The sequence below is a fragment of the Diplotaxodon limnothrissa genome, linkage group LG9 (genome assembly GCF_057381915.1).
Source record: "Diplotaxodon limnothrissa isolate DT_005_m linkage group LG9, D_limnothrissa_male_GT1.1, whole genome shotgun sequence".
Taxonomy (NCBI): domain Eukaryota; kingdom Metazoa; phylum Chordata; class Actinopteri; order Cichliformes; family Cichlidae; genus Diplotaxodon; species Diplotaxodon limnothrissa.
Genome location: NC_140604.1, coordinates 19,973,848 through 19,985,907, shown reverse-complemented (window position 1 = coordinate 19,985,907; position 12,060 = coordinate 19,973,848). Strand labels below are relative to the sequence as shown.

The window sequence follows — 12,060 nt, the reverse complement described above, 5'->3', positions numbered from 1 at the left end:
GGGGGCCACAGCCCCGTCCTCCAGGGCATGAAGCAGGTGTGGATGAGATCAAAACTCCAGACATCCAGAGGCCCCCAGAACACAAGAGACCAAGGAAGACCAACAGAGGGGCAGCTGCGCCACTGTCCCGGAAAGAGCTGAGGAGAGTCCCAGATGAGGGCTCACTCAGCAGCCGCGGAGCAGAAGCCAGGGGGAGTTGCAGTGACGCGCCCGTGAGCTCCGCCGGCAGCCAGCTGCGCCTGAGTGACCGAGCCCCAGGCCGAGAGGCCGGGGGCACCCCACCTCCGAAGTGGCCCGAGCGAGCCCCAGGCTCCAGGCCCCGATAAGCGGCCGCCAAGGAGTGAGCCGGTGTGTACCTGGACGCCCATCCCCGGACACAAAGAACCACCAACGCACCGATGTCTGAGGGGGTCCGCCACTGGCAGGGGAAGTGGTGGTAGGGGGAGATAGGCCTCCAAACCTTGGAGGGCCTGAGATGTCCCCAGAGAGGTGGCGCCTGACACCCAACCTGACATATAGACACAGACATACAGGCACACACAGATACAAACATCCATTCCCACCCTCATGCTCTCATATGCACTTACTCCACACTCAACCAACGTGGAGACAGACATAAAGAGACGTTGTACACACGATCACACTCCCCAAGCGTACTCTACAAACCGGGTCTAGGTGCCCCCGCCCCTGGAGGGGGGAACTGCACCCAGACCCAGGTGGTGTTTCCCTTTTCCCTGCGGTGGGGGGAGGCAGACCGCCCCGACATTCCAGGGTGGCCTTTTGTTGTGGGCAGTCTGAGGTACACCTGTGCACTACTCATGATGTCAGATCAGCATCCTGATGTGGCACACCTGTGAGGTGGGATGGATTATCTCAATATAGCAGATGTGCCCACTACCACACATTTGGACTGATTTGTGACCACTGTTTGGGAGGGATGGTTATATTGTGTATCTGGAATGAATTTTAGGTCTCTACGTCCATCCCATGGGGAATGGGAGCAGTAACAAAGGTGTTGCGTTTATATTTCTGTTGAGTGTAAATCCAATCCATTATTATTATTATTATTATTACCCCCATCACCTCTGTGGACTCATTCCGCTTCCTGGGTACCACCATCACCCAGGACCTGAAGTGGGAGCCCACCATCACCTCCGTCAGAGGATGTACTTCCTGAGGCAGCTGAAGAAATTCAACCTGCCAACACGGACGATGATGCAATTCTACACTGCAATCATCGAGTCCATCCTCGCCTCCTCCATCACCGTGTGGTACGCTGGAGCCACTATCAGGGACAAACAGAGACTGCAGCGTGTTGTGCGCTCTGCTGAGAAGGTGATTGGCTGCAGACTCCCATCTCTGCAGGACCTGTACACCTCCAGGACATTGCGGCGTGCAGCTCGGATCTCAGCTGACCCTTCTCACCCTGGACACAGTCTGTTTGACCTGCTCCCCTCAGGCAGGAGGCTCCGGTCCATTCGCACCAGAACCTCTCGCCATAAGAACAGTTTCTTCCCCTCTGCTGTTGGACACATGAACAATAACCATATGACTGTCCCCGCCACTAACACATGACCCTACGCTGTGTCACTGCACCATTCCATGTTTGGCACTGATCACCACCTGCACTCATGTATATATCTTTCCACGTAGCACTCTTAATTCTTATTCTCATGTATATATCTCATGTATATCTCATGCACATATCTTTCTACGTAGCACTTTTAATTCTTATTCCTACTTTTATTTTTTTCATGTCTATTTAAGTGCTATTTATGACACTATGTTTGCACTGAAGCACCGCAGCAATTTCCTAATGTTGTAAACCTGCTCAACATTTGGCAATAAACCCCTTTCTGATTCTGATTCTGATTCTGATTAACCCGAAATAAGAAACCTGTTTTTTTGACTCAGATATGTTGTTTCTGAAATTAGACTTCTTCTGGAAGTGGGGAACAATCAGATTAGCATAGAGCTTTTGTGTTTTTATTTTTTTCAATCAAATTGAATGGAGTTTTGATAGACTTAACCCCCCCCTCCCCCCCAAGCAACACTGGCTAATACATAATGAACTCATCTCAAAATACACTTGACACAATGAACAATTCTCTGAAGGTATCTGGAGTACAGAAGATATGATAAAGATGGGAAAACTCAATATCGATGTACAATCTCAGTTTAAGGAAACATTTGTAAGACCTCATGGATTCTGCCTAGTAGCCCTTCAGACTAACTCCAGATACAAAGGAGAAAAAAATGCTTTTATTTTACACAGTATCAAAAGCTACGGATCAGTCAATAAAAAATAAATAAAAATGATGCACAGTTTCATTACATTATGAGGAGAATAGTCAAGTAGGCTCTGTGCATAGCTGACTAACATGTCCACCTACTGACTGCCTCACTTTCCAACTGAATAAAGACAGTATATCTATATATTTCAGGGCGGGTGAATTATCTTCCCATGCATACTTAAGACTCCTCAAGCTCTTTTATAAGGAAGAAGACACCATAAGTTAACCAACTTTTTTGTAATATATGAACTGCCTGTATGAAGGTTATGCTTGCGTTAGTCACTGAAGTAGAGAAGAATTCTTGATAACCCTATTCTACCAATTGCAAAAGTCTCCAGGCCACTTGTTATCCACTTTGTAGAGGAAAAATAGAGAGAACTAAAAACTTAACTTTTGTAGTTATTCATAATACATCTATACTCTGAGCGCAGGCTGAGGACCTCTCTTGAATTATTCAAGATCAAACCTGTTGGGGATGTCGAAAATTCAATACATCAGCACTTCAGGAAACTTCAGCTAGACCGTATTCAGATAAAAAAAAATGCACATAAAAAGATACAGAAAGAAAATACACAACAACTTCCCTCCGCCTACAATATCCCCTAATATTTAACTGGGTTAAAACATAACCAGCAGTGACAAAGTCAGTTTTTCTTACACAATGTATCCTAATGTGGAAATCACATACGTCTTTTTTTACCCACCATCAAACTGAAAAATACTGCTGAAGGATGAGACGAGAGGAGAATGAGTAAATCAAGGCTTTAAATGCAACACCTAAAAGGCAAACATCTAATACAAACAGCTTGTGTAAATGTTCAAGTAAACTCTGAATAAAGCCAACAACATTTTAACATCTTGATTTTCTTTCTCTCTCCCTTTTTTTTTATAAATATGAATAAAATATACCATGTTTTAAATCCTGTGGTTCATTTGATGCACTGTATGTGAAAAGCACCAGTTTCAAAAGCTGAAGTCAAATGGACAGATTGCAACAGCTTTCACAGTCTCAGCAGGAACAAAAACATTTGCATCTTGTTAAACTCTAATCCCGACTTCAGAAAATGTTATCAAACCAGTCTCCATGCCCAGCAATTTCTGGAGTTCTCCCTCTGAAAAATAAGCATGTTCAAAACATAAATTAACAGCCAAGATGCACAAAGAGGAAAAAACTCACTATTGATCATTCAGGGCTTCACATCAGATGTTATTTTAAATATCCTCAGATCCAAATTGTGTGCTTCAAAACAAATCGTAACATTTGTCCTGCAGGTTAGAACTAAAATATATTCTAATAGTCTAAGTGAACTGTAGAGGTGGCCACACCGCAAAACTCTGACCGCACCAAACAACAAGCTGTGAAGCCCATCATAGGCTGCACAAATATTCATAGAACCCTTTCACTGTGGTTTTCCCTCAGAGACAGCGCACCCACCTGTTTAAACTCAATTATCCTGTAAGCTTTATAAACAGCTCGATAAAAAACAACTTTAACAACCTCCAAAAGAATCCTCATGGTGTACTTCGCAATGTACATGGTGCAAATTGCTGTCATACCTCCATAAGCAATTATCAAAATCAGAATCAGAATAATTTATTAATCCCAGAGGAAATTATGCTAATAGTATATGTCAATATGTTAATAAGAGTAGGTACCTAAAAAATGATAGATTGGCAGGATCTACCTTATAGCAAAATAATAAATACATAGATAAATAAATAAATAAATAAATAAATAAATAAAAAGAGCAAGACATCACTTTTAAGGCTACTGCAGTGTACTGTAAGTAATGGTATGGGGCTGGCCACCTTTTTAAAAATGCCCTGGCTCTTCCATTATGTTATGCATTAAAACCGCCTTTGTGCAGAGATTGTCTATATTTGCATGAAGTCAAATATCAAAGATCAAATTTAAATGAAGCCTAATCTGTTGTGTGATTACAGTTAATCAATTTTATTGCTTTAAACAGTTTAATTCATTTAGTATAGTTTGTTGGACACCACAGAATTAACAATTCTCTAAATTGCACCTGATTGGAGGTGTAACCAGCTAAAGTAAGTCAAATAAACCTGTCCACAAGTGTGTGTGCAAACTTAATGACATCTTACTTAATTTCCCTAATTTTAAAGCTTGATCTGACTTGTTTTCAGGTCAGAATCGACAAAAGTTAAATAAATAAATGAACTAGACTACCTCTCATAGTGTAGTGCAGAACCTACTTGTACTACTTCAGCTTGTTGAAACAAGATCCTAATCCTTCCCACCCCTCCTCCCAAACAAAAATGGATGCAAAGACATGCAAAGTGGCGTAACTTCAGCTTTACAGAAACTCATTTCTACAGCATTATTGTATTACTCCAAAACCGACACGTCATTGTCTGTCTCTGATTTGGAACCTTTGTGGTTATTCGTGGCAAATGAATAGTATGCTATTTTGGTGAATGCACTTTTTCACCAGAATAGGCCTTGGCCAGGCATGGTAACTTCCTAGAGCCTCCCTTGGTTGCCAAGCAACTGCTAACAGCCAAGAAATACCCTGGCACATCACCCTCTGTCTAACTGTCGTTTATACAGTTCAGTTTTTACACAAATTAAACAAACTAGATATAAGCTGTTAATTAGTGAGCCTTAGGGGTGTTGGTAAATTTAATTTGTTACCTGGCTACCAAGCTAGCTGTTACACTCTGTTCCCAGTGTTTATGCTAAGCAAAGCAAACATGCTGGTGGCCACAGCTTCATATTTAAGTGAAACCAAAAAGTTCTCTCCAGAAAGCAAATAAGGGCATAAAACTGAACCCCTGTCCACATGTAATCATATGTTTGCAGACATCCAACCTGTTGCCATTCACAGCCAGCCTGTGTTTGGTTTAAGGGTCAATTACCTTGTTTGGCAAATTCTGTAACTATATGAAACTCTGCAACCTTGCTGCTAAAATTCATGTCTATTTAGGAGATCTTTGGTCAGACCCCAGCCACTAAAGTCAACTTAGCTTACTTTAAATTATTAGCTGTGTTCTTTGATGATTTGCATGTGCAGCTTGTCGTCTGTTTTGCCCTCAACCTCATATAAACGGCTTTGCCCTGACTTTGTCCCAACCTCCTTCTAGACTTTAAGTCAAACTTCACCAAATTTGCTTTAAAAATTGCCCTGCTGATATTCACTTCAGCCCTATATGTGTGAGAGAGTCCAAGAGTAAACAATGTCCCCATCCTGTCTTCCCCCCTACCCTGCTGATAACTACTCTACTGTCTGGTTTACACTGCTGTTTTTATCTTCTTTGATTCTCTGGCTTGAATAACGGCTTTCCCACTATCTCAGATGGCCCCAGGATGCCTCTCGAGCTCCCAACTATGTGAGCTCTTGTCCCTTGTGTGTATGATGTCCCCGTGTCAGCTTGAATCACCCTCCTCTCCGACTCAACAGGCTGCTCTCACCACTCCCCAGCTGTGCGGTGTTTGTGGCACCAGCAAGTGTGAGTAGACGCTAGTGAGGCTGACCTTTGCAAGTTGCCTGTGCGCTATGATTCTAACCCATTTGACAGTGAACACTCCAAAGAATGCTAATGAAGTGGCTTGAGTAGTAACACATTATGTTCACTCTGGTGTAATTATCTGTGGGACTGTCCCTGCTGCCCACGATGCATATTGTTTGATTATTAAGCTGAATTACTGTCATTCCGAACACCGAGTTCTCGATGTCGGGTCACAAATAACTCATAATGCACGCACATGAAAAAATATCTAGTGGAAGTTGCAAAAATAAAAAGCACAACAAACGCTTGTTGCACAAAAAAACGGAAAATTCTGTTTCTTTTGTTGAATTTCCGGCACCTTTGTACATTTGATAGCTCAGCGCCAGAGATGTTTCCATCAAGAGACGGCTTCTAGTCTTTTGCTCTTTGTAAGGGTTCTTTTATTTGTGTTGAAAGAAATGCTTTTGAGTGTAGCCGAAGAGCCCCGGCTACTGCTGCCCAACTGCCGCTTGACTTATAAGGTGAAATTGGTCCATCCATTACTTGGATGGTTAGTTAGATGGCTAATTTTGAAGACATCTCTATAAATAAGTGCGGTTCAGCACAAGGGCTGCTTCTGTGCGCTTGTACCTCCTGTGATGTGAAGCAGCACTCTGCCTCAAAGGCTGCAAATTTCTCTCGCTCCTCAAACACAAACAGATCCATGAAAAATAGCATGTGGGAGTGGATTTAGAAAAGTTATTGAACATGGAAAAAGTGTTCCGAATTGCGAGGCGAGTGATGTTGATGCATTAACAAAAACAAAGATCTAAAAAAATTTCACACCTCCTAACACCGCTTATTCAGCAGATGCCACACAGTGCTGTTTCAACACAGGCAAATATTTAGCCACATGAACACCCCGCAGGAAATGCGCATCACATCATGTTTACCAGTAAGCGTTTGTTAAGTGGATGACTTGTTCCAGCGTTTTCACTTGTTTAAATAAGTGTGTTGACAATTTGCGGTGGAGGCTGTGTAGTTTGAGGTTCTTTAATGTATATTTCCACTGGCTTGATTTGACTGCCGCTGATTCCAGGCCAGTACACTTACCCGAGGCTGAGTGCCAAGGCATAATGAGACATTTGGTTGTGAAATTCAGAATCTGACAGAATGCATTAAAGCCAAGCAGACTGCAGATACGGGGAGCAGCCAGGCCAAAGTGATAACTTCCTATTTCCTACTGACTATATCATTTTTGCCTTTGCTTCCAGCCAAACAAATGGCCAAATTGTGCTGTGACTGGATCATTGTTTGGACATGGATTCCTATTGTTCGTCATATTAGATATCCGGATACTTCTGACAAAAGCAATTACTGGTTGTGCCACTCTGGTGTTGTTGCTTATAACCTGCCGGGAATTTTAGGGCTGTGTGTGTTAGCGCTGTAACTTTATTCTTTTTTTATTTATGAAGAATTCATTTCCAGTAAGGTCATTTTCGTGACATGGCAGGACCTTCCATGTCACTCACACTGAGTCACAAGGTCAGGGTGTCCCACCCACGCTTTTTTACAGCAGCAGTGTGCCCTTGCGACATCAAACAAACACACACTACGTGACAACTATGATCTCAGGGAACAAATAATGTGACAGCTTCTCAAGCTCCCAGGCAGCCTGCTCTGCCCGCAGGGAGTCAATGAATCAGATTTTTGATATTTCTCAAAGGGTTTGGGCTCGGGCATGAGGTCAGATGCAAAGATGTAACCAGTCTGATTTTTACATGCCTGCTGCTATGTTGTCTTTACACCGGATTGGTAGATGAATTACTACAAAACTACAAAATGAAAAGAAAAAAAAAGCCATAAAGGATGAATCAGTGTTTGAATGGAAAAATAAAAGGACCTCTTAGTCAGGAGCTTACTTGCAAATGAGTTTGTGTATATTCCATGTGAATAAGCGGATCTCAACACATCTATGAATAAGTAATCAGTCTGTTCATGTCCTTTGGGATTTACTAACAAGAAAAGCAATCAGACACAAGAATGTGTAAAAGAAAACAGGCACTAGAAATTCCTGACTGCGCCGCTGACCTCTCTTTTTTAACTTTCAAATGGGCAACGCAGGACAAGGACACGGCACAGATGTTCACAAGCAAAAACGCTCTCCTCAGTAGTCAGATGTAACAGATATCTGGGGACACACAGATCAGACAAAACTGCATTTAAGATGACCGCGGACAAGAAATGACCTTTAGCTGAACTCCAGCAATGTCACAAATAAGCTCATTTTGATTTAGATGCTTTGCTCTAGCAGCCTTCTGGCAAAAAAAAAAAATACAGAGGAGAACAATAGGACAGTCAAATGTATCCTAATTCCAGCTGGAGACGCTAATCCAGTTCAGAGACAGCGAGGAAATGGGCTTGTGAGAGCAGAACTAGCAAATACATGCAGATGAGAATGATTATCCTACAGACGGGCGGAAAGATGAAAACTAATTTAATAATAAGACCAGAAAATTCTCCAAGATAACAGGGATCTGGAGACCAATCCAAGACCCATCTGGCTTGCACTGCACACGCTAGAGCCATTTTCCAACAGGAGCTGTCCATTTATCCTGTAGCGCTGAAAGCTGGGGAGCAATGCTTCTGCACACTGCAAACTAACGGTTCTGCAGAAGGCTACTCCAGCATTAGTATTGGATTAAAAATACCTGTGGATACTCATTAATGTATTACACTACAGATGTCAGGTACTTTTACCTATAGAGTATACAGTATATTTACTTCTTTACACCTCGATGAAAAATTCTTAATAAAATACATTATGAGGGGCTTTCCCTTAAAGTTGATTTGAATGTTACTTTTTCACTGACTGCACCTCTTTGAATGATTCATTTTCAGCTATAGTGATTCCATTCAACAAAAATAAGTCAATTTTATGCTACTTACATCTCTTTTTCAAACAAATTCTTCTACTTATTATCTACTGCACTCACAGGGGATATTGTACTTTTTTTGCACTGAATTTCTTTCAGAGCAATGCATGTCAAAAACTCAAAATTGCCTCTGTGTATAAAATGTGCTTTATAGATAATCTTTCTATTCCCTGCCAAGTTAGAAAAGGCCTTGCATAGATACTTTGGTAAGTCTTTTTAAACATCCCCTTTCGAAGGGATTAGCCTGTTCAATATTCACAGTAATGCTGCAATGTATTAAACTAATTTAAAGTATTACAGTTGAAAGATCAAGCTTTTACTAATGGATATGTCAGTAATTGAAGTACAATTACTTGTGTCTAAGCAAAAACTACAGGTGTGAGATTACACATATAAACATGTCCTCAGAGTGCCTTTAGAAGCCTTTACTGGCTAGTTCCACACCGTTTAAAGATGAATGAACTACAAACTAAATTTTAAAGTTCTCTAAATAACTTCCTGCATTGTAATTGTACATAATTAAGTACACTGCGTTGTTTTGTCTCGCACTTAAAATGTGAACGCTGGAAAATTTCTTATAAAGGCGTATTTTAATGCTATATTACTCAGTTAAGCGGCCTATGTTTTTACCACTATTGGTCTTTACCTAAGGAAATGCTACCAGCAGTGTTGCCACATCTCATAAAAGCATGATTAGTCACTTTGTCAGTGTACCCTCGCGTTAACTATGCCATTTATGCCTTGCTTTAAATGTCATTGGGAGGTTTTTGTACTTATTTACCTGCCAAAACAGGCATTACTTTGATCTATCTGCTTGGACCTTGGCAAAACACCTACTGTAAAAAGACACATTTGAGTAATATATATACCTTTTTCTGTGGACTGATTACAATGCAAATTACCTTGTCGATCTCCAAACTAAAACTGCGTGTTTCCACAAGCACATGCTTCAACCTTGTCGCAATAAAATGCAGAATGTCCTCCCACACTGTCTGCATTTGGTGTTTTCATTTGTTCAGCATTTTATATAGGACAATAGGAATATGTACAACTCTCTGAAACCCTGCTGTGTCCCAGATTTTGCAGGTCATTGTGGTAAGGAGTTATTGATATGTGTATTATTGTGCAGGTGCAGCAAACGTGCAAAAAAATGATAAATAAATAAAAAACACAAGTAGGTGCTGATTTGAACAGCAGCTCAGTCACATTTCTTGCACATATACAACACACTAAACTGTGCTAATGGATCGCTTACCTTGCCAACGTAGAGAGGTTCATTTCCTGTGTACTCTTCTAATACGAAGAACTGGTTCCATACCCAGCTGCGTCTGTTTCTGTGCGGGACATCCCAGGGGTCTGGATCAGAGTGTGGAGACTTCTCCAGATCCCCAGAGCTGGGATTGAGACCCCAGCAGCTCCTCTCCTGCAAGGGAAACAGGAGCGCCAGAAGAGCCAGGGCTCTGCATATGCCTGAGCAACACCACCAGATCATTTGGGCTTTTTCCAAAAAGCACTGAGGCCAGAAGAGGAGCAAAAATTAAAAATAAAAAAAAAAAAGACAGAAAAGCTGAAATGTCAAAACCCTCAGGGTTTTATCCACACAGTCCTGACCCTGTGTTTCACCAGAAAGCAAGAGCAGGCAGACCCTCAAAAGAGCACAAGGGTTGAAAAAGAGTCAAGCTCTGCATTTTGCTGTATTGCTCTTCTTTTTTGCCTGATTGAAGACTAAAAGTGAGGTAATTCCCTCCACTTTGGAGCCAGATCGTTGACATTAAAGCCAGCTAACAGGGTCACTGGCGGCTGGAGAGGCTTCAATGCAGGGCCTTTATAATTGGCACCTATCAGAACACAGAGAGAGGAGAAAAAAAAGAAAGAGACAAAGACAGAGAGGAGAGGAGAGAGGAAGGACTGTCAGCAAAATTGCTTTGTGACTGCAGCCACTTTGGGCAGCAAGTAACGTGGCTGCTGATGCAATGATAATGACATTTTTCACCAATCATAAAGAAATTGGTCAAAAATGAGCAGACAGTAATGTTAAACGCAATCAATGTAACGCCCTTCATGTACACACTGTAACCTACACACACAACAAAGAACAATTGGTTGAGGTCAAAATGTTAATAAGGCTTTGATGGAGGGAAAGTGACCTGGCTTTTCAAGAGATTTCACACCGAAAGAAACAGCAGCCGCTGCGTGGAATAACAATCAAATGCCATTCAGCTGGCTCTCAATTATCTGGGTTTTTCCCTCACCAAGGTCATTATTTTGTCACATTTTCTTTGTGTAAAATCGCAGTGTAATGGCGGAGGGGCTCGCCATTCAACACTAACAAGCCACATGATCTGTGTGGCTAGCTCTCATTGCCTGGATTAAAAATAAATCTGAGCTGTCAGCAGCATGATGGCCCGGGCTCTTCTGACCTCTACTCCGAGCACTCTGTTGCCCGGTCCGAGCACATGCAAGGGGATCTATCTCGCTGCCATCCTCGCTCTGTGACAGATCCCCAAAGATGCCAGAACATGAAGACTTGTCAGAGCAGAGAAAAGCATCAGCTCCTGACAGTGTCACAACACATCCTGGCAGTTGAGCAATTATATAAACTTCATAATATTGCTGCTTTTGTCTGTCTAATTTGACACCTAATTAGAACTTCAACAAATTCCCTCAATAAATATTTGTGAAGGAGGCTCACGGGAGCGACGCTTTCGGGCACATTTGTATGAACTTGAGGCGATACGAATGCCATTTAAACTTCAGCAGGTGCTCTAAAGCAGACGTGCAGAAGACTGAGTGTTTGACCATACATCTATTTATTTCCTCACTGACCTCTCTTTCTCTCTCCTCTACGAGCGCATTGGCAGGGCCCTGGATGAGGAAGGTAATTGCTTTGGCATACAGTGACCTCTGTCTTCCCACACAGATTCTCCAGTTCTCATTTTACTTCCTCTCTGCCCCCCCAAGCAAAATAAAAACAGCACACCACACATGGAAGTCGTTTGCTGTACCTCACCACAGCAAAGTCATTAGCCAGCGCTAATAATTAATACTGAAATGACAACAGCATGATTGTCACCTCTGCAGACACATATGTGTATGCTGTATGTGAGGAGCATCCTCAACACGTTCTTTTATTTTTCTAAAAGCATCTGAAACTCTTTCTTTTTTAAAAAAATGCATATTAAATAAATATTTCTGGTCAAAGTGCAAGAAGCACATAAACCACTACAGGGCACAGCTTTATCCAGAACACTATGATAACATTCTGATCTGCCATTGCTTTCAATGTGAAAAAAACCACACAAAAAACCCCACGTATGCTAAACATACTAAATCTGTAATGTGTGCATATGCATTAATACACAGATTCAAAGTCACTG

At 41.8% G+C, this 12,060-nt stretch overlaps 1 protein-coding gene across 1 annotated transcript in view; it reads right to left on the bottom strand.

The window, feature by feature from the left end:
* Positions 1-10,175, bottom strand: part of LOC146625464 (cadherin-7-like) — a 124,453-nt gene extending 114,278 nt beyond the window's left edge. The window contains exon 1 of the mRNA XM_085362827.1: positions 9,939-10,175. Coding sequence (XP_085218953.1) covers positions 9,939-10,175 — 237 coding nt within the window. The remainder of the gene's footprint in view (positions 1-9,938) is intronic.
* Between the last annotated feature and the right edge of the window lie 1,885 nt (positions 10,176-12,060).